Here is a 22,701-nt window from a genome sequence, read left to right on the forward strand (position 1 = left end):
CCCACCCCTTCCACTCCCCTCCCTGTCCCTCACTCCCCCAGCCCCCTCACTCTCCCCCACCCCTCACTCCCCAGCCCCCTCATCCCTCCCATCTCCCTCGCTCTCCCCACCCCCTCGCTCCCCCACAACCCCTCACTCCCCCCAACCCCTCACTCCCCCCCACCCCTCACTCTCCCCAACCCACTCACTTCCCTCCACCCCTCCACTCTCCCCCAACCCCCTCACTTCCCTCCACCTCCTCGTTCTCCCCAGCCCCCTCGCTCTTCCCCACCCACTCGCTCCCCCCACACCCTCACTCTCACCACCCCCTCACTCTCCCCAGCCCCCTCACTCTCCCCCACCCCTTCTCTCTCCCCCACCCCCTCACTCTCACCTCAACCCACCTCACTCCCTCCCCACCCCTCACTCTCCCACCATCCCCTCACTCTCCCCCTCCCCCTCACTCCTCCCCTCCCCCTCAATCTCCCCCACCCCCTCAATCTCCCCCACCCCCTCCACTCCCCCCACACCCTCACTCTCCCCCAACCCTCACTCCCCACCACCCCTCACTCTCCCACCCATCCCCCTCACTCCCCTCACCCACCCCCTCAATCTCCACCACCCCCTAACTCCCCCCACCCCCTCACTCTCCCCAGCCCCCTCACTCTCCCCAGCCCCCTCACTCTCCCCTAACCCTCACTCTCCCCCAACTCCTCACTCCCCCACCCCCTCACTCTCCCCAGCCCCCTCACTCTACCCCACCCCTCACTTCCCTCCACCCCCTCGCTCCCCCCCATCACCTCACTCCTCCTCACCCCCTCATTCCTCCTCACCCCCTCACTCTCCCCCACCCCCTCGCTCAACCCACCCCCCTCTCTTGACCCACCCCTCACTCTCTCCAGCCCGTCTCCCACCCCTTGCTCCCCCAACCCCCATCACTCTCCACCTACCCCCTCACACCCCACCCCCTCACTCTCCACCCATCCCCTCAGTCTCCCCCATCACCCTCACTCCTCCCCACCCCCTCACTCTCCCCCACCCCTCACTCTCCCCAGCCTCCTCACTCTTCACCACCCCTCACTACCCCACCCCTCACTCTCCGTCCATCCCCTCACTCCCCTCCTCACCCCCTCACTCTCCCCAGCCCCTCACCTCCGCCCACCCCCTCACTCTCCACCCACCCCTAACTCCCCCCTCACCCCTCACTCTCCCCAGCCCCCTCACTCTCCCCCAACCCCTCACTCTCCCCCAACCCCTCACTCTCCCCCAACCCCTCACTCTCCACCCACCCCCTCACTCCCCTCCCCAGCCCCCTCACTCCCCTCCCCACTAGTCCTTGCCCGCCCCCCACACCTTCACTCCCTCTCCCTTGAAGCCCGTACCTTCTCCTTGGCCCTCAGCTCGTTGAACATGCTCTGGATCTCCAGCTTCCAGTCGTCCTGCATGGAGTGGAAGGATTCCTGAGGGATATCCAGTAACACCTGCTCCTCAATGGCCATCAGCTGCTCCAGGATCGAGGTAAACTGAGGCCGGCGATGAGGGTCCTGGTCCCAGCAATCTGGGGGGGTGGGGGGGGGAGGGGGGAGAGAGCGAGACAGAGAGAGAGAGAGAGAGAGTCAGAGATAGAGAGAGAGAGAGAGAGAGTCAGAGATAGAGAGAGAGAGAAAGAGAGAGAGAGAGCGCGAGAGAGAGAGAGAGAGTCAGAGATAGAGAGAGAGACAGAGATAGAGAGAGAGAGAGAGAGAGAGACAGAGAGAGAGAGCGAAAGAGAGAGAGAGAGATAGAGAGAGAGAGAGAGAGAAAGAGATAGACAGAGAGAGAGAGACAGATGAGAGAGAGAGCAAAGAGAGAGAGAGAGAGACAGAGAGAGAGAGAGAGAAAGAGATAGACAGGGAGAGAGAGAGAGAGGCAGCGACAGAGAGAGACAGAGATGGTGAGAGAGAAAGAAAGATACAGAGAGAGACAGAAGAGAGCAAGAGAGAGACAGAAAGAGAGTAAGAGAAAGAGAGAGAGAGAGAGAGAGAGACAGAAAGACAGAGACACCGAGAGAGAGATCGAGAGATGGAGAGAGAGAGAGAGAGACAGAGATAGACAGAGACACCGAGAGAGAGATCGAGAGATGGAGAGAGAGATCGAGAGATGGAGAGAGAGACAGAGATAGACAGAGAAAGAGAGAGACGGGGGGGGAGAGAGAGACAGAGAGAGGGGCAGCGACAGAGAGAGACAGAGATGGAGAGAGGGAGAGAGGCAGAGAGAAAGAAACATACAGACAGAGAGTGAGAGAGACAGAAAGAGAGCAAGAGAGAGACAGAAAGAGAGAGAGACCGAGAGAGAGATCGAGAGATGGACAGACAGAGAGAGAGAAAGAGACCGAGGGAGAGAGAGAGAGAGACACACACACAGATAGAGAGAGAAAGTGAAAGACATAGAGAGAGACAGAGATAGAGAGACAGAGAGAGAGAAAGAGATAGACAGGGAGAGAGAGAGAGAGGCAGCGACAGAGAGAGACAGATGGAGAGAGAGAGAGGCAGAGAGAAAGAAAGATACAGACAGAGAGAGAGAGAGACAGAAAGAGAGCAAGAGAGAGACAGAAAGAGAGCGAGAGAGACAGACAGAAAGACAGAGACACCGAGAGAGATTGAGAGATGGAGAGAGAGAGAGAGAGAGACAGAGGTAGAGAGAGAGAGAGAAAGAAAGAGAGGCAGCGACAGAGAGACAGAGATGGAGAGAAAGAGAGGCAGAGAGAAAGAAAGATACAGACAAAGAGAGAGACAGAAAGAGAGCGAGAGAGAGACAGAGACAGAAAGACAGAGAGATCGAGAGAGAGACCAAGAGAGATAGAGACCGAGACAGACAGAGACCGAGGGAGAGAGAGAGAGACCAAGAGGGAGAGAGAGAGAGACAGAGAGAGAGAGAGACCGAGGGAGAGAGACAGACATGGGGTGGGGAGAGAGAGAGAGACAGAGAGAGACAGAGAAAGAAACAGAGAGAGAAGGTGAGTTCTTGTTGGACCTGCGATATCGAAACTGAAAAGTCAGCAAGCCTTCCCAGACACCCGCGGCCAAGACAAAATGTTTTGTGATGTTGTGGGGCATGGGACAGCTGACATACGCACAGCAAGATCCCACCAAACAGCACTTCAATAACGAGCCAGATAATTCTTTTCTGGAGTTGATTTTTTTCCAGCGTTGAGGGAACAAATCCAGAGTGTCGGAGGCTGAGGGGTGAATGTAAAACCATGAGGGGGCATGGATGGGATAAATAGACAAGGTCTTTTCTCTGGGGTGGGGGAGTCCAGAACTAGAGGGCACAGGTTTAGGTTGAGAGGGGAAAGGTATAAAATGGACCTGAGGGGCAACATTTTCACGCAGAGGGTGGTGTGTGTATGGAATGAGCTGCCAGAGGAAGTGGTGGAAGCTGGTACAATTGCAATATTTAAGAGGCATTTGGATGGATATATGAATAGGAAGGGTTTGAAGGGATATGGGCCGGGTGCTGGCAGGTGGGACTAGATTGGGTTGGGATATCTGGTTGGCATGGACGGGTTGGACCGAAGGGTCTGTTTCCGTGCTGTACATCTCTATGTATAACCACTCCCTCACCCCGAAAACAAATAAAATGGCGGCCCCAGGGGCACGAAGCAGGCGTTTACATCTGAAAGTGGCTCTTCTGACAGAGCAGTATTCCCTCGGTATGGCCCAGGGAGTGTCAGCTCTGATGAGTGTGTCTGAACCCCAGAACTCCCGCCGTTCACAGACAATAGGGTCACGCGCAGAGCCACATGTAATGCCAACCAGATATTGAAAGAACACAGAGACCAGACCAACGCTCAGATTTCGAGTGGGTCTTAAAGATGGAGAGAGGGAGAGAGAGAGAGAGAGAGAGAGAGAGAGAGAGAGCATGAGAGGTTTAAGGAGGGAATTCCGGGGCTCAGGGCTCCAGGCAGCTGATGGGATGGCCCGCAGTGGTGGAGCGACGGGAATCAGTGTTAGGGAGGGGGTGACAGAGATAGGGAGGGGGTGACAGAAATAGGGAGGGGGTGTAGGGGCTGGAGGGGGTTCAGAGATAGGGAGGGGATGTAGGGGCTGGAGGGGGTGACAGAGATAGGGAGGGGGTGTAGGGGCTGGAGGGGGTGACAGAGATAGGGAGGGGGCGTAGGAGCTGGAGGGGGTGACAAAGATAGGGAGGGGGTGTAGTGGCTGGAGGGGGTGACAGAGATAGGGAGGGGGTGTAGGGGCTGGAGGGGGTGACAAAGATAGGGAGGGGGTGTAGGGGCTGGAGGGGGTGAGAGAGATAGGGAGGGTATCTAGGGGCTGGAGTGAGTTACAGAGATAGGGTGGGGTGTAGGGGCTGGAGGGGGCTACAGAGATAGGGAGGGGGTGTAGTGGCTGGAGGGGGTGATAGAGATAGGGAGGGGGTATAGGGGCTGGAGCAGATTACAGAGATGGGGGGGGTGTAGGGGCTGGAGGGAGTTACAGAGATAGGGTGGGGTGTAGGGGCTGGAGGGGGTTACAGATATAGGGAGGGGGTGTAGGGGCTGGAGGGGGTTACAGAGATAGGGAGGGGGTTTAGGGGCTGGAGGGAGATACAGAGATAGGGAGGGTGCGTAGTGGCTGGAGGGGGTGACAGAGATAGGGAAGGTGTGTAGGGGCTGGAGGGGGTTACAGAGACAGTGAGGGGGTGTCGGGGCTGGAGGGGGTGACAGAGATAGGGAGGGGGTGTAGGGGCTGGAGGGGGTGTAGGGGCTGGAGGTGGTGACAGAGATAGGGAGGGAGTGTAGGGGCTGGAGGGGGTTACAGAGATAGGGAGAGGATATAGTGGCTGGAGGGGGTTACAGAGAAAGGGAGGGGGTGTAGGGGCTGGAGGGGGTTACAGAGATAGGGAGAGGGTATAGTGGCTGGAGGGGGTTACAGAGATAAGGTGGGGGTGTAGAGCTGGAGGGGTTACAGAGATAGGGAGGGGTTTAGTGGCTGGAGGGGGTTACAGAGATAGGGAGGGCCTTTAGGGGCTGGAGGGGGTGACAGCCATAGGGAGGGGGTGGAGGGGGTGACAGAGATAGGGAGGGGGTGTAGGGGCTGGAGGGGGTGACAGAGATAGGGAGGGGGTGTAGTGGCTGGAGGGGGTTACAGAGATAGGGAGAGGGTATAGTGGCTGGAGGGGGTTACAGAGATAGGGAGGGGGTGTAGGGGCTGGAGGGGTTACAGAGACAGGGATGAGTTTAGTGGCTGGAGGGGGTTACAGAGATAGGGAGGGGCTTTAGGGGCTCGAGGGGGTGACAGCCATAGGGAGGGGGTGACAGAGATAGGGAGGAGGTGTAGGGGCTGGAGGGGGTTACAGAGATAGGGAGGGGGTGTAGGGGCTGGAGGGGGTTACAGCGATAGGGAGGGATGTAGGGGCTGGAGGGGGTTCAGAGATAGGGAGGGGATGTAGGGGCTGGAGGGGGTGACAGAGATAGGGAGGGGATGTAGGAGCTGGAGGGGGTTACAGAGATAATGAGGGGGTGTAGGGGCTGGAGAGGGTGACAGAGATAGGGAGGGGGTGTAGGGGCTGGAGGGGGTTACAGGGATAGGGAGGGGGTGTAGGGGCTGGAGGGGGTTACAGAGATAGGGAGGGGCTGTAGGGGCTGGAGGGGCTTACAGAGATAGAGAGAGGGTATAGTGGCTGGAGGGGGTTACAGAGATAGTGAGGGGGTGTAGAGCTGGAGGGGTTACAGAGATAGGGAGGGGCTTTAGAGGCTGGAGAGGGTGACAGCCATAGGGAGGGGGTGGAGGGGTGACAGAGATAGGGATGGGGTGTAGGGGCTGGAGGGGGTGACAGAGATAGGGAGGGGAGTAGTGGCTGGAGGGGGTGACAGAGATAGGGAGGAGGTGTAGGGGCTGGAGGGGGTGACAGAGATAGGGAGGGGAGTAGTGGCTGGAGGGGGTTACAGAGATAGGGAGGGGGTGTAGGGGCTGGAGGGGGTGACAGAGATAGGGAGGGGAGTAGTGGCTGGAGGGGGTGACAGAGATAGGGAGGGGAGTAGTGGCTGGAGGGGGTTACAGAGATAGGGAGGGGGTGTAGGGGCTGGAGGGGGTTACAGAGATAATGAGGGGGTGTAGGGGCTGGAGAGGGTGACAGAGATAGGGAGGGGGTGTAGGGGCTGGAGGGGGTGATAGAGATAGGGAGGGGGTGTAGGGGCTGGAGGGGGTTACAGGGATAGGGAGGGGGTGTAGGGGATGGAGGGGGTTACAGAGATAGAGAGAGGGTATAGTGGCTGGAGGGGGTTACAGAGATAGTGAGGGGGTGTAGAGCTGGAGGGGTTACAGAGATAGGGAGGGGTTTAGTGGCTGGAGGGGGTTACAGAGATAGGGAGGGGCTTTAGAGGCTGGAGAGGGTGACAGCCATAGGGAGGGGGTGGAGGGGTGACAGAGATAGGGAGGGGGTGTAGGGGCTGGAGGGGGTGACAGAGATAGGGAGGGGAGTAGTGGCTGGAGGGGGTTACAGAGATAGGGAGGGGGTGTAGGGGCTGGAGGGGGTTACAGAGATAGGGAGGGGGTGTAGGGGCTGGAGGGGGTGACAAAGATAGGGAGGGGGTGTAGGGGCTGGAGGGGGTGAGAGAGATAGGGAGGGTATCTAGGGGCTGGAGTGAGTTACAGAGATAGGGTGGGGTGTAGGGGCTGGAGGGGGCTACAGAGATAGGGAGGGGGTGTAGTGGCTGGAGGGGGTGATAGAGATAGGGAGGGGGTATAGGGGCTGGAGCAGATTACAGAGATGGGGGGGGTGTAGGGGCTGGAGGGAGTTACAGAGATAGGGTGGGGTGTAGGGGCTGGAGGGGGTTACAGATATAGGGAGGGGGTGTAGGGGCTGGAGGGGGTTACAGAGATAGGGAGGGGGTTTAGGGGCTGGAGGGAGATACAGAGATAGGGAGGGTGCGTAGTGGCTGGAGGGGGTGACAGAGATAGGGAAGGTGTGTAGGGGCTGGAGGGGGTTACAGAGACAGTGAGGGGGTGTCGGGGCTGGAGGGGGTGACAGAGATAGGGAGGGGGTGTAGGGGCTGGAGGGGGTGTAGGGGCTGGAGGTGGTGACAGAGATAGGGAGGGAGTGTAGGGGCTGGAGGGGGTTACAGAGATAGGGAGAGGATATAGTGGCTGGAGGGGGTTACAGAGAAAGGGAGGGGGTGTAGGGGCTGGAGGGGGTTACAGAGATAGGGAGAGGGTATAGTGGCTGGAGGGGGTTACAGAGATAAGGTGGGGGTGTAGAGCTGGAGGGGTTACAGAGATAGGGAGGGGTTTAGTGGCTGGAGGGGGTTACAGAGATAGGGAGGGCCTTTAGGGGCTGGAGGGGGTGACAGCCATAGGGAGGGGGTGGAGGGGGTGACAGAGATAGGGAGGGGGTGTAGGGGCTGGAGGGGGTGACAGAGATAGGGAGGGGGTGTAGTGGCTGGAGGGGGTTACAGAGATAGGGAGAGGGTATAGTGGCTGGAGGGGGTTACAGAGATAGGGAGGGGGTGTAGGGGCTGGAGGGGTTACAGAGACAGGGATGAGTTTAGTGGCTGGAGGGGGTTACAGAGATAGGGAGGGGCTTTAGGGGCTCGAGGGGGTGACAGCCATAGGGAGGGGGTGACAGAGATAGGGAGGAGGTGTAGGGGCTGGAGGGGGTTACAGAGATAGGGAGGGGGTGTAGGGGCTGGAGGGGGTTACAGCGATAGGGAGGGATGTAGGGGCTGGAGGGGGTTCAGAGATAGGGAGGGGATGTAGGGGCTGGAGGGGGTGACAGAGATAGGGAGGGGATGTAGGAGCTGGAGGGGGTTACAGAGATAATGAGGGGGTGTAGGGGCTGGAGAGGGTGACAGAGATAGGGAGGGGGTGTAGGGGCTGGAGGGGGTTACAGGGATAGGGAGGGGGTGTAGGGGCTGGAGGGGGTTACAGAGATAGGGAGGGGCTGTAGGGGCTGGAGGGGCTTACAGAGATAGAGAGAGGGTATAGTGGCTGGAGGGGGTTACAGAGATAGTGAGGGGGTGTAGAGCTGGAGGGGTTACAGAGATAGGGAGGGGCTTTAGAGGCTGGAGAGGGTGACAGCCATAGGGAGGGGGTGGAGGGGTGACAGAGATAGGGATGGGGTGTAGGGGCTGGAGGGGGTGACAGAGATAGGGAGGGGAGTAGTGGCTGGAGGGGGTGACAGAGATAGGGAGGAGGTGTAGGGGCTGGAGGGGGTGACAGAGATAGGGAGGGGAGTAGTGGCTGGAGGGGGTTACAGAGATAGGGAGGGGGTGTAGGGGCTGGAGGGGGTGACAGAGATAGGGAGGGGAGTAGTGGCTGGAGGGGGTGACAGAGATAGGGAGGGGAGTAGTGGCTGGAGGGGGTTACAGAGATAGGGAGGGGGTGTAGGGGCTGGAGGGGGTTACAGAGATAATGAGGGGGTGTAGGGGCTGGAGAGGGTGACAGAGATAGGGAGGGGGTGTAGGGGCTGGAGGGGGTGATAGAGATAGGGAGGGGGTGTAGGGGCTGGAGGGGGTTACAGGGATAGGGAGGGGGTGTAGGGGATGGAGGGGGTTACAGAGATAGAGAGAGGGTATAGTGGCTGGAGGGGGTTACAGAGATAGTGAGGGGGTGTAGAGCTGGAGGGGTTACAGAGATAGGGAGGGGTTTAGTGGCTGGAGGGGGTTACAGAGATAGGGAGGGGCTTTAGAGGCTGGAGAGGGTGACAGCCATAGGGAGGGGGTGGAGGGGTGACAGAGATAGGGAGGGGGTGTAGGGGCTGGAGGGGGTGACAGAGATAGGGAGGGGAGTAGTGGCTGGAGGGGGTTACAGAGATAGGGAGGGGGTGTAGGGGCTGGAGGGGGTTACAGAGATAGGGAGAGGGTATAGTGGCTGGAGGGGGTTACAGAGATAGGGAGGGGCTTTAGGGGCTCGAGGGGGTGACAGCCATAGGGAAGGGGTGACAGAGATAGGGAGGGGAGTAGTGCCTGGAGGGGGTTACAGAGATAGGGAGGGGGTGTAGGGGCTGAGAGTGATAGGGAGGGGGTGTAGGGGCTGGAGGGGGTGACAGAGATAGGGAGGGGGTGTAGGGGCTGGAGGGGGTGACAGCGATAGGGAGGGGATGTAGGAGCTGGAGGGGGTTACAGAGATAATGAGGGGGTGTAGGGGCTGGATGGGGTGATAGAGATCGGGAGGGGGTGTAGGGGCTGGAGGGGTTACAGAGATGGGGAGAGGGTGTAGGGGCTGGGGGGGGTTACAGACATGGGGAGAGGGTGTAGGGGCTGGGGGGGGTGACAGAGATGGGGAGGGGGTGTAGGGGCTGGAGGAGGCGATGGAGACGGAGAGGGGGTTTCGGGGATGAAATGGTGGAGGAATTTGAAAGCGAGGGGGACAGTTTTATAACTTAGGTGTTGCCTGAGCAGGAGCTGCTGCCTATCATTGAGCTGTGGGTCAGGGAGGTGCCCGACTCTCACTGGCACTGACCTGCCCAAGCGTCTCTCGGTGCTGCTGCCGGTGTTCGGCCTGTATGTTGCTCCCAGGCATGAGTGAGGAGTAGGCCCCAATCCAAAGACCATGATGTCACATGGTAGAGGAGGTGTGGGGAGGGTACAGTTTGCTACTCACCTGCCATCAGCTGAGCAAAAGGTTCTGGGCAGGTCGACGGAATCGGGAGTGTCAGTTTATTGACCGCAACTCCGTAGGCCACAGCCAAGCCATCGATCCCCCTGTAAGGGACCTCTCCGGTTAACAGCTCCCACAGCAGCACACCGTAACTACGGAAAGAACAGGGATCCCATGAATCCACCGGACACCGCTGGCATTTACATCGCATCTCGGAGCAGACCGACCGACCCGCTCAGCGAAGTCAGCGTACAAAACCCCGAAAACAAGTCCCGTAAGGAGCTACTGGGCTCGCCCTGTCACCCAGGTCGGTTTCAACCAACGCCTTAATGGACGAGAGAGAGAGAGAGAGAGAGCCCCGAGCTCAGGGTGGCTCAGGCACAGCTGCTGATTCAGGGAGCAGCGATAAGCTCGCTCCCTCTCTGTTGTAAGAACTCGGAGCGGGCAGTAGGCCATTCTGCCCCTCTACTTAATACCATTCCACCTCGGCCTCTACTCCACTTCCCTGCCCGCTCCCATAACCCTTTACGAATGAAAAGTCGGTCCATCCCTCCCTCCTTGGATTTATTCGGTGTCCTGGCATCCACTGCGCTCCGACGGAGTGAATTCCACTGAGCCGTGGTCCTCTGAAAGACCATCAGACACAGGAGCAGAAATTAGGACATTTGGCCCATCGAGTCTGCTCTGCCATCCAATCATGGCTGATAAATAAATAATACCCCATTCTCCCACCTTCTCCCCGTAACCCTTGATCCCCTTGATACTCAAGAACTTATCTATCTCTGTCTTAAACATACTTAGTGACCAGGTCCCCATAGCCCTCTGTGGCAATGAATTCCATAATCCCTGGCTGAAGAAGTTTCTCCTTGCCTCTGTTCCAAAGGGTCTTCCCTTTAATCTAAGGCTGCGCCCTTGGGTCCTAGTCTTTCCAACCAGTGGAAACATCTTCCCCATGTCCGCTCTGTCCAGGACATTTAGTATTCTATGAGTTTCAATTAAATCTCCCTCATCTTTCTAAACTCCATTGAGTATAGACCCAGAGTCCTCAAACATTCCTCGCATGTTAAGAGTTTTCATTCCTCGTGAACCGCCTCTGGACCCGCTCCAGGGCCAGTACATCCTTCCTGAGATAGGGGGTGCAAAACTGCGCACAATACTCCAAAGACATCATTCCTCCACATCTCCGTCTTAAATCTGCTGCCCTTTAATCCTAAAAGTGCCACGTCTCGTTCTGGACCATCCCAACTGAGGAAACGTCCGTGTCTATTTTGTCAATTCCTTTCAACAGCTTCCAAGATCAGTAAGATCTCTCGTCCTTTCCAACGTCGAGACAGAACAGGCCCCAGTGCCTCCCTTCACAAGGCTCATCTCTGGGGTCAGTCCAGTGAACTTTCTCTGATCTACCTCCAGTGCCATCACATCCCTCCTCCAGCAAGGAGGTGATGGCCTAGTGGTTAATACAAACACCCAGGAAACGTCTCAGGTTCCGAGTTCAAATCCTGATGGTGGAGTTGGAATTAATTTCTTTTTAAAATGTCTGGAATTAAAGTGACCACAAACAAATCATTGGAAAAACCCCAGCTTGTTAACTTTAGGGAAGGAAATCTGTCGTCCTTACTTGGTCTGGCCTACACATGTGACTCCAGACCCACAGTGGTATGGCTGATTCTGAATTAAGGGATGGGCAACAAGTACTGTCTTAGCCAGTGACACCCACGCCCGGTGTAAATCTAATCTGCTTCAAGTGAGAGATGCCTTTGGTTTGTTTGAATGGAGTCAATCTCCAGTTTGATACACAACTGTACAGAATCAGACTGCATCTGTGACTATGCATATGAAAAGACACTTTTTCATGAATAACGTATATTTTGAAATAATGTTTTAAAAAAATAACTAAGCAATTTTTTTTTCTGTATTAAATTCCCCTACAGTGTGGAAGCAGGCCCTTCGACCTAACAAGTCCACACTGACCCTCTGAGGAGTAACCCACCCAGACCCATTTCCCTCTGACTAATGCACCTAGCACTATGGGGCAATTTAGCACGGCCAATCCACCCTAACCTGCACATCCCTGGGCACTATGGGGCAATTTAGCATGGCCAATCCACCCTAACCTGCACATCCCTGGGCACTATGGGACAATTTAGCACGGAGAGCACAGCAATTCAGGCAGCATCCGAGGACAGGCAAAATCGACGTTTCGGGCAAAAGCCCTTCATCAGGAAGGGCTTTTGCCCGAAACGTCGATTTTGCCTGTCCTCGGATGCTGCCTGAATTGCTGTGCTCTTCCAGCACCACTGATCCAGAATCTGGTTTCCAGCATCTGCAGTCATTGTTTTTACCTCGACAATTTAGCACGGCCAATCCACCCGAACCTGCACATCCCTGGGCACAATGGGACAATTTAGCGCGGCCAATCCACCCGAACCTGCACATCCCTGGGCACTATGGGACAATTTAGTGCGGCCAATCCACCCTAACCTGCATATCCCTGGGCACTATGGGACAATTTAGCACGGCCAATCCACCCTAACCTGCACATCCCTGGGCACTATGGGACAATTTAGCATGGCCAATCCACCCTAACCTGCACATCCCTGGGCACTATGGGGCAATTTAGCACGGCCAATCCACCCTAACCTGCACATCCCTGGGCACTATGGGACAATTTAGCACGGCCAATCCACCCGAACCTGCACATTCCTGGGCACTATGGGACAATTTAGCGCGGCCAATCCACCCGAACCTGCACATCCCTGGGCACAATGGGACAATTTAGCACGGCCAATCTACCCTAACCTACACATTCCTGGGCACTATGGACAATTTAGCATGGCCAATCCACCCTAACCTGCACATCCCTTGTACACTATGGGACAATTTAGCACGGCCAATCCACCCTAACCTGCACATCCCTGGGCACTATGGGACAATTTAGCACGGCCAATCCACCCTAACCTGCACATCCCTGGGCACTATGGGGCAATTTAGCACGGTCAATCCACCCTAACCTGCACATCCCTGGACACTATGGGACAATTTAGCACGGCCAATCTACCCTAACCTACACATTCCTGGGCACTATGGACAATTTAGCATGGCCAATCCACCCTAACTTGCACATCCCTTGTACACTATGGGACAATTTAGCACGGCCAATCCACCCTAACCTGCACATCCCTGGGCACTATGGGACAATTTAGCACGGCCAATCCACCCTAACCTGCACATCCCTGGGCACTATGGGACAATTTAGCATGGCCAATCCACCCTAACCTGCACATCCCTGGGCACTATGGGACAGTTTAGCACGGCCAATCCACCCTAACCTGCACATCCCTGGGCACTATGGGACAATTTAGCACGGCCAATCCACCCTAACCTGCACATCCCTGGGCACTATGGGACAGTTTAGCACGGCCAATCCACCCTAACCTGCACATCCCTGGGCACTATGGGACAATTTAGCATGGCCAATCCACCCTAACCTGCACATCCCTGGGTACTATGGGACAATTTAGCACGGCCAACCCACCCTAACCTGCATATCTTTGACCTGTGGGAGGAAACCCCACGCAGACACGGGGGGAGAATGTGCAAACTCCACACACACAGTTGCCCGAGGGTGGGTTTGAACCCAGGTCCCTGGGGCCGTGAGGCAGCAGTGCTAACCACTGAGCCACCGTGCTGCCCCAATATTCTAGCGACAGTCTGACTAATGTGTTGCACAGTTCGTCAAGACGTCCTGACTTTTATACTCCAATTTTTTTATATAATCCGGGGCGGAGGGAACACTAGAGACTCCCTCCCAGTAAAATGCTGTGAATAACAGACTGGGCACAACAACAGGTACAAATTCCACCTCCTCTCCCTGACATTGTGTCCATGCTCAGGAGCATGCCAGCTGGGTACAGTCTGGCACCATAACCCCCTACTGCCCAAGGGCACCGGTTGAAGCCGCACTTCTGGCTACCTGATAGTGCGACTGCCACACACACACACCCCCACCCACCTCGGGCTGCCGTGACCAGCGGGTGGGATCTTGCTGTGCGCTAGAATGGCACTCTGGCCAACGCGGGTGACGCTGACCAATGGAGGAAGGTTCCCTCCTGCACCGTTTCCACCCCCCCCCCTCCCCTCCCCGCCCACCGGGCGACGGTGGGGATTTTACCGACCCACGTCTGAGGGGGCTGGGCACAGGTGAGTCCACAGCGTGGGCAACCCCCCCCCCCCACTCCCCCCTCATCAAACCAGGATGGAGGCACCTGGCATTGTGGTATCTCACCTCCATACGTCACTGCCCTTGGAGAAAGTGGAGGTCTTGATCACCTCAGGCGCCATCCAGGCATAGGTGCCCGCTGTGCTCATTTTGGTGGTCTTGTGCCACTCCCTGGCAAGGCCAAAGTCGGTGATCTTCAGCGTGTTGCACTCCATGTTGTCATCGTTGATGGGCTGGGATAGCAAGACTGCAGACACAGAGAGAGAGAGAGAGAGCAAGCAATCGTCAGCCACAGTCTTTACAATCTACAGTCACAACTTCGATAGAACAACTGAGCTTAAGGTCACCAGATCACCATATGGTCAGGGCTGGACTGTTTACTCTGTACAGTGGCTGCAAAGACAGAGAGAGAGAGAGAGAGAGAGAGAGACAAGTTAAAGAGAGCAGGCAACACTTAATGGTAAGGTCCTGGGCAGTGTTGCTGAACAGGGAGCTTTTGGAGTGCAGGTTCATAGCTCCTTGAACGTCACAGGTAGACAGGATAGTGGAGGAGGTATACTTGGCTTTATTGGTCAGTGCATTGAGTATAGGATTTGGGAGGTCATGCTGCAGCTGTACAGGACATTGGTTAGGCTGCTATTGGAATACTGCGTGCAATTCTGGTCTCCCAGCTGTAGGAAAGGTGTTGTGAAACTTGAAAGTTTGGAGAAAGGATTTATACGCATGTTGCCCGGGTTTGAGCTATAGGGAGAGGCTGAATAGTCTGGGGCTATTTTCCCTGGAGGTGAGGGGTGACCTTATAGAGGTTTATAAAATCATGAGGGGCATGGATAGGGAGAATAGCCAAGGTCTTTTCCCTGGGGTGGGAGAGTTCAAGATTACAGGCACCTTTTTAAGGTGAGAGGAAGGTGCAGGGTGCTATCTATGAAGAGAGGGTGAGTAGGTTAGGATTGTTTTCATTAGCTAAAAAGGTTGAGGGGGGAACCTGATTGAGGTTTACAAAATCATGAAGGGTATAGACAGGGTGGATAGAGAGAAGGGTTTTCCCAGAGTGAAGGATTCAAGAACTAGAGGTCACGCTTTCGAGGTGAGGGGGGTTACACGCGGCAAGTACTTTACACAGAGGGTGGTGGGTGTCTGGAACGCGTTGCCAGCAGAGGTGGTAGAGGCAGGCACGGTAGATTCATTTAAGGTGCATCTGGACAGATGCATGAGGAGGTGGGGAGCAGAGGGATACAGATGCTTAGGAATTGGGCGACAGGTTTAAACAGTGGATTTGGATCGGCTCAGGCTTGGAGGGCCGAACGGCCTGTTCCTGGGCTGTAAATTTTCTTTGTTTTTCCCTGGGGTGGGGAAGTCCAAAACTAGAGGGTATAGGTTTAGGGTGAGAGGGGGAAAGATTTAAAAGGGACCTGAGGGGCAGCTTTTTCACACAGAGGATGGTGCATGTACGGAATGAGCTGCCAGAGGAAGTGGTGGAGGCTGGTACGATGACAACATTTAAAAGGCATCTGGATGGGTGTATGAATAGGAAGGGTTTGGACAGAAATGAGTCAAATGCTGGCAAATGGGACGAGATTAATTTGGGGATGTCTGGTTGGCATGGACGAGTTGGGCCGAAGGGTCTGTTTCTGTGCTGTACATCTCTATGAGTCTAGAACAATGGGAGTGCAGTCCTTGGAAAAAGAGGCATGCCACTAGGATTGACAGGAGGAGGAATCTCTTCACTCAGAAAGCGGTGAATCTTTTAAATTTCCCACTTTAGAATTGTGCACCCTCCATCATTCAATATATTGAAGATGGTCGCCCCGCTACAGGAAGGACTTTTAAAAAATTGGAATCCCTACAGTGTGGTAACAGGCCCTTCAGTCCAACCCAACCAGACCCATTCCCCTACATTTACCCCTGACTAATGCACCCAACACGATGGGCAATTTAGCACGGCCAATTCGCCCTGACCGGCACATCTTTCGGATTGTGGGAGGAAACCGGAGCAAACTCACGGAGAATGTGTAAACTCCACACAGACATTCACCCGAGGCAGGTCCCCAGTGCTGTGAGGCAGCAGTGCTAACCACTGAGCCTCCGGGAATATTATGAAGCCGGAGAGGGTTCGGAAGAGATTTACCAGGATGTTGCCGGGTATGGAAGGTTTGAGTTAGAATGAAAGGCTGGGACCTTTGCTCACTGGAGCGTAGGAGGTTGAGAGGTGACCTTTATAGAGGTTTATAAAATCATGAGGGGGATAGATAGGGTGAATAGCCAAGGTGGGGTAGGGGAGTTCAAGACTAGGGGGCACATTTTTAAGGAGAGAGGAGAGAGATTTAAAAAAGACATGGGGGGGGGATCAACGTTTTACACAGAGGGTGGTTCGTGTGTGGAATGAACTTCCAGAGGAAGTGGTGGATGTGGGGACAGTTACAAGATAGTTGGATAAGGACATGAACAGAAAAAGGGTTTAGAGGGATATGGGCCAGGAGCAGGCAGGTGGGTCTAGTTTAATTTGGGATTATGGAGCAGTTGGGCTGAAGGGTCTGTTTCTGTGCTGTATGACTTTATGGAGGGGGTTAGATTGGACTCTCAGGCAATCAGCTGGGGTATGGGGAATGGGCAGGAAGGTTTAGTCGAGTACTTAATGGTGGAGCTGGTACAGGATATTCAACTTTATGCATCATATACATTTCTGTCCTCTCCCTCGCTGGGCCTGTTTAGCCGCTGCGCTGTTTGTCAAAAGGGGGAACTCCCGAACTTGTCTTTGTTTTTCAATGGAAGTTCTCTCCCTCCCTTCCCCTTCCCTCAAACTCCAGTTTCCAGACAGCACAGTGGATCTGTTCCAGCCCTTGCAGTTCGCAGTCCCGCCACCAGGCGTCACCCCCCCTCGGCCCGGGGCCTCACCAGCTCTGAGCCTGTGGGAGGGAGGAGGGAGAGGGGTTCCTGAACTTGCTCCATCAGGATCCCACTGTTGCTCCCCCTCTCCCTCACTCGACGGGATGAAATCAATGGCTGCGTTTGAACATCGGATGACAGAAATCCCATCCAGTTTCGAAGGCACGGTGCCAAAAGCAGCCATTCGGCCCAAACCTAGCCATTCCACACCGGTCACAGCCTCCCAACTCTTGTCCAAACAGGTCGTTTCAGTCACCAGGCCGTCCTGAGTCCGCACTCTGATTTCCCCAGTCCCCCATTCTGAGACTCTCATTACAAATGGGCACAGCACGGTCTCTCAGTGGTTAGCACTGCAGCCTCACAGCACAAGGGACCCGGGTTCAATTCCACCCTTGGGTGACTGTCTGTCTGTGTGGAGTTTGCATGTTCTTCCCATGTCTGCATGGGTTTCCTCTGGGTGCTCCAGTTTCCTCCCACAGTCTAGGGATGTGCAGGTTAGAGTGGGTTGGCCGTGCTAAATTGTCCCATAGTGCCCAGGGATGTGCAGGTTAGGGTGGGTTGGCCGTGCTAAATTGTCCCATAGTGCCAAGGGATGTGCAGGTTAGGGTGGATTGGCCGTGCTAAATTGTCCCATAGTGCCCAGGGATGTGCAGGTTAGGGTGGATTGGCCGTGCTAAATGGTCCCATAGTACCCAGGGATGTGCAGGTTAGGGTGGATCGGCCGTGCAAAATTGTCCCATAGTGCCCTGGGATGTGCAGGTTAGGGTGGATTGGCCGTGCTAAATTGTCCCATAGTGCCCAGGGATGTGCAGGTTAGGGTGGATTGGTGCTAAATTGTCCCATAGTGCCCAGGGATGTGCAGGTTAGGATGGATTGGCCGTGCTAAATTGTCCCATAGTGCCCAGGGATGTGCAGGTTAGGGTGGATTGGTGCTAAATTGTCCCATAGTGCCCAGGGATGTGCAGGTTAGGATGGATTGGCCGTGCTAAATTGTCCCATAGTGTCCAGGGATGTGCAGGTTAGGGTGGATTGGCCGTGCTAAATTGTCCCATAGTGCCCAGGGATGTGCAGGTTAGGGTGGATTGGCCATGCTAAATTGTCCCATAGTGCCCAGGGATGTGCAGGTTAGGGTGGATTGGCTGTGCTAAATTGTCCCATAGTGCCCAGGGATGTGCAGGTTAGGGTGGATCGGCTGTGCTAAATTGTCCCATAGTGCCCAGGGATGTGCAGGTTAGGGTGGGTTGGCCGTGCTAAATTGTCCCATAGTGCCCAGGGATGTGCAGGTTAGGGTGGATTGGCCATGCTAAATTGTCCCATAGTGTCCAGGGATGTGCAGGTTAGGGTGGATTGGCCGTGCTAAATTGTCCCATAATGCCCAGGGATGTGCAGGTTAGAGTGGATTGGCCGTGCTAAATTGTCCCATAGTGCCCAGGGATGTGCAGGTTAGGGTGGATTGGCCGTGCTAAATTGTCCCATAGTGCCCAGGGATGTGCAGGTTAGGGTGGATTGGCCATGCTAAATTGTCCCATAGTGCCCAGGGATGTGCAGGTTAGGGTGGATTGGCTGTGCTAAATTGTCACATAGTGCCCAGGGATGTGCAGGTTAGGGTGGATTGGCCATGCTAAATTGTCCCACTGTGTCCCAGGGATGTGCAGGTTAGGGTGGATTGGCTGTGCTAAATTGTCCCATAGTGCCCGGGGATGTGCAGGTTAAGGTGGATTGGCAGTGCTAAATTGTCCTATAGTGCCCAGGGATGTGCAGGTTAGGGTGGATTGGCCGTGCTAAATTGTCCCATAGTGCCCAGGGATGTGTAGGTTAGGGTGGATTGGCCGTGCTAAATGGTCCCATAGTGTCCAGGGATGTGCAGGTTAGGGTGGATTGGCCGTGCTAAATGGTCCCATAGTGTCCAGGGATGTACAGGTTAGGGTGGATTGGCCGTGCTAAATTGTCCCATAGTGCCCAGGGATGTGTAGGTTAGGGTGGATTGGCCGTGCTAAATGGTCCCATAGTGTCCAGGGATGTGCAGGTTAGGGTGGATTGGCCATGCTAAATGGTCCCATAGTGTCCAGGGATGTGCAGGTTAGGGTGGATTGGCCGTGCTAAATTGTCCCATAGTGTCCAGGGGTGTGCAGGTTAGGGTGGATTGGCCGTGCTAAATTGTCCCATAGTGCCCAGGGATGTGCAGGTTAGGGTGGATTGGCCGTGCTAAATTGTCCCATAGTGCCCAGGGATGTGCAGGTTAGGGTGGATTGGCCATGCTAAATTGTCCCATAGTGCCCAGGGATGTGCAGGTTAGGGTGGATTGGCCATGCTAAATTGTCCCATAGTGTGCAGGGATGTGCAGGTTAGGGTGGATTGGCCGTGCTAAATTGTCCCATAGTGTACAAGGGATGTGCAGGTTAGGGTGGATTGGCCATGCTAAATTGTCCATAGTGCCCAGGAATGTGCAGGTTAGGGTAGATTGGCCGTGCTAAATTGTCCCATAGTGCCGAGGGATGTGCAGGTTAGGGTGGATTGGCCGTGCTAAATTGTCCCATAGTGTACAAGGGATGTGCAGGTTAGGGTGGATTGGCCATGCTAAATTGTCCCATAGTGCCCAGGGATGTGCAGGTTAGGGTGGATCAGGCATGGGAAATGGAGGGCTACAGGGAGAAGGTAGGTTGGTGGATCTGCGTGGGCTGCTCTTCAGAGGGTCAGTGTGCTCTCAATGGGCCGAATGGCCTGCTTCCACACTGTAGGGATTCTAGGATTTTGTGCCTCATTTCACGTCTTTCTCTTTCTCCCCAGGGCCAATAAGAAGGCATTTAGCACGTTTGCCTTCATTGCTCAGTGTAGAAGTTGGGCCGTCATGTTGAGGATGTACAGGACGTTGGTGAGGCCTCGTCTGGAATACTGTGTCCAGTTCTGGTCGCCCTATTATAGGAAGGATGTTAATAAGCTGGAGAGGGTTCAGTAGAGATTTACCGGGATGTTGCTGGGAATGGAGGGTTTGAGTTATGAGGAGAGGCTGGATAGGCCGGGACTTTTTTCACTGGAGCGTTGGAGGTTGAGAGGTGACATTATACAAGTTTATCAAATCATGAGCGATATAGATAGAGTTAATGGCAGGTGTCTTTTTCCCCAGGATGGGCGGTGTCAAGACTAGGGGGCTGATTTTTAAGGAGAGAGATTTAAAAAAGACTCGAGGGACAATTTTTTTTTTAGGGAGGGTAGTTTGTGTGTGGAATGAACTCCCAGAGGAAGTGGTGGATTGTGGATACAGTTACAACATTTAAAAGACATTTGGATAAGGACATGGATAGGAAGGGGTTTGGAGGGATATGGGCCAGGTGAGACGAGTTCAGAGTTTGGGATTGAGCTCGGCATGGACTGGTTGGACTGAAGGATCTGTTTCTGTGCTATATGACTCTCTCTCTCTCTCTTTCTTCCCCCCCCCCACTCTCTTAGCGCTCCCTGCACTCACAAGGCAACATGTAAATTGACACGGGCTCCACGTGCTCAGGACTGGCCAATCGAGAGGCTGGGACATGTAAAAACACGCTCCAACACAGGCATCTACACAAATGCATCCCAACTTGCCTCTGGAAAAGAAACCAGTGTCTGGAGGAGCTACAGGGTGGTTCTTTCAGTAATTCACGAACGGTGTTGACTGGGTCCAGCATTTACTGCCCGTCCCCTGTTTACCCAGGGGGCAGTTAGGAGTCAACCACATGGTCAAGGATCTGGAGTCACATGCAGGCCAGACACGTAAAAATGGCAGATTTCCTTTCCGAAAGGATATGAGTGACCCAGATGGGTCTTTACAAGTGTCGCCGTTTTATTCCAGATTTTGACAGAATTCAAATTTCAGTATTTAGCCTGAGTGACATTACAACTCTTCCGTGATTGGGAAGTCCACCACAGGATTCTGGGGAGAGGGCCCTTCACAGCCCTCAATACATTCAGAGACACAGCAGAGATCTAAGAGACCCTTCAGCCCATCACGTATACCTCAGAGACGACCCACCTATTCTAATCCTGGTCCAAAGGTGTGGACACGGCAGGTTTACGTGTACAACAGCAGATCTGATAGTTAACCGACCAGGTCAGAGATGCTATGACACACCTCAGAGATAGGAACACCACCACTGCCCCACAAGAGGCCCTTGCTAACAATTCTTATCAGCAGACAGCAACTCGAGCCCCCTCCCCGTAAGGAGATGGTTGAACCTGTGGAGTGGGGGGGGCAGTGCATTCAGCGTTACGAAACTGGGACCTGCAACATTTTTCTCAGGGACAGGCTATTGAGAGACTTGGGAGCAATGCGCAGTTAAAATGCAGATTAATCTTGATTAAACAGATTGGCAGGAACCGAGCCAAGGGGTCAAACGGCCTCCTTCAGTTGGGGGAAATAAACTAACGCGTTTCAGGTTTTGAGCTGCCTCAGATACTGGAGGAGAGGGCAATTTTATTCACACACTCTCTCTCCTTTACCTGCCTGCTCAACCCCTCTGCTTCTCGCAGACAGTAGGGACCAGAGGGCAGCGGCGATAGAGGAGGCTGTGCCCGATCCCACAGGACTGGCAAACAACTGCTGCTTGACAGATTTAACCGGGCCTGACAGAAGCTGGCAGTGCCCGAGTGACAGAGTTTCGGTCAAACCAGGAGAGTGAGTTTCAGGGAGCTGTGAGTGTGCCCTCGGGGGATTCCAGGCTGCACCAACCAATCTGACAAACACTTGTTTCCTGTTTTCCTCACGAGAGGAAGAAGGATTTAAAACGTCACCAGAGAGGAGGGAGAGGCAGAACCTCACAGAATGCCTGTTAAACCGAGTCTGTCCCTGTACAGCATTGAGATGCAGTTCTACTGGGACAGGCCTGTCGCTGTATAACACTGGGGTACAGTACTGGTGGGGACAGGTCTGTCACTGTATAAGACTAGGGTACAGTACTGGTGGGGACAGGTCTGTCCCTGTACAACACGGGGATACAGTACTGGTGAGAAAAGGTCTGTCACTGTATAAGACTAGGATACAGTAATGGTGGGACAGGTCTGTCACTATATAACACAATGGTACAGTACTGGTGCGGACAGGACAGTCACTGTATAACACTGAGGTACAGTACAGATGGGGACAGGTCTGTCACTGTATAACACTAGGGTACAGTACTGGTGGGGACAGGTCTGTCACTGTACAACACTGGTATATAGTACTGGTGGGGACAGGTCTGTCCCTGTACAACACTGGGGTACAGTACTGCTGGGGACAGGTCTGTCCCTGTACAACACAGGGGTACAGTACTGGTGGCAACAGGTCTGTCCCTGTATAACACTGGGGTACAGTACTGGTGAGGGACAGGTCTGTCAATGTATAGGACTAGGGTACAGTACTAATGAGGACAGGTCTGTCACTGTATAATACTGGGGTACAGTACTGGTGGGAACAGGTCTGTCCCTGTACAACACTGGGGAACAGTACTGGTGGGGACAGGTCTGTCACTGTATAACACTGGGGGACAGTACTTGTGGGGACAGGTCTGTCACTGTACAACACTGGGCTACATTAATGGTGCGGACAGGTCTGTCACTGTATTACTCCGGGCGACATGACTGGTGGGGACAGGTCTGTCACTGTATAATACTGCAGCATAGTACTGGTGGGGACAGGTCTGTCCCTGTATACCAATGGGGTAAAGTACTGGTCGGGATGAGTCTGTCGCTGTGCAACACTGGGGTACAGTACTGGTGGGGACAGGTCTGTACCTGTTTAACACTGGGGACAGTACTGGTGGGGACAGGCCTGTCCCTGTATACCATTTGGGTACAGTACTGGTCGGGATGGGTCTATCCCTGTATAACACTGGGGTACAGTACTGGTGGGGACAGGTCTGTCCCTGTATGACGCTGCGGTACAGTACTGGTCGGGGCGGGTCTGTCCCTGTGTAACACTGGGGTACAGTACTGGTGAGGACAGGTCTGTACCTGTATAACACTGGGGACAGTACTGGTGGGGACAGGCCTGTCCCTGTACAACACTGGAGTACAGTACTGGTCGGGATG

General features: G+C 54.7%; 1 protein-coding gene across 1 annotated transcript in view; it reads right to left on the reverse strand.

Moving 5' to 3' along the window:
• Positions 1 to 1,334: 1,334 nt before the first annotated feature.
• Positions 1,335 to 22,701, reverse strand: part of LOC122546398 (mitogen-activated protein kinase kinase kinase 11-like) — a 62,834-nt gene continuing 41,467 nt past the window's right edge. Inside the window, exons 2-4 of the mRNA XM_087983593.1 lie at positions 13,843 to 14,023; positions 9,561 to 9,709; positions 1,335 to 1,537 (exon numbers count right to left, since the gene is read on the reverse strand). Coding sequence (XP_087839719.1) covers positions 1,335 to 1,537; positions 9,561 to 9,709; positions 13,843 to 14,023 — 533 coding nt within the window. The remainder of the gene's footprint in view (positions 1,538 to 9,560; positions 9,710 to 13,842; positions 14,024 to 22,701) is intronic.

This window comes from Chiloscyllium plagiosum, unplaced genomic scaffold (assembly GCF_037043375.1).
Source record: "Chiloscyllium plagiosum isolate Xiang-an unplaced genomic scaffold, Cpla_swu_hap1 HiC_scaffold_46, whole genome shotgun sequence".
NCBI lineage: Eukaryota > Metazoa > Chordata > Chondrichthyes > Orectolobiformes > Hemiscylliidae > Chiloscyllium > Chiloscyllium plagiosum.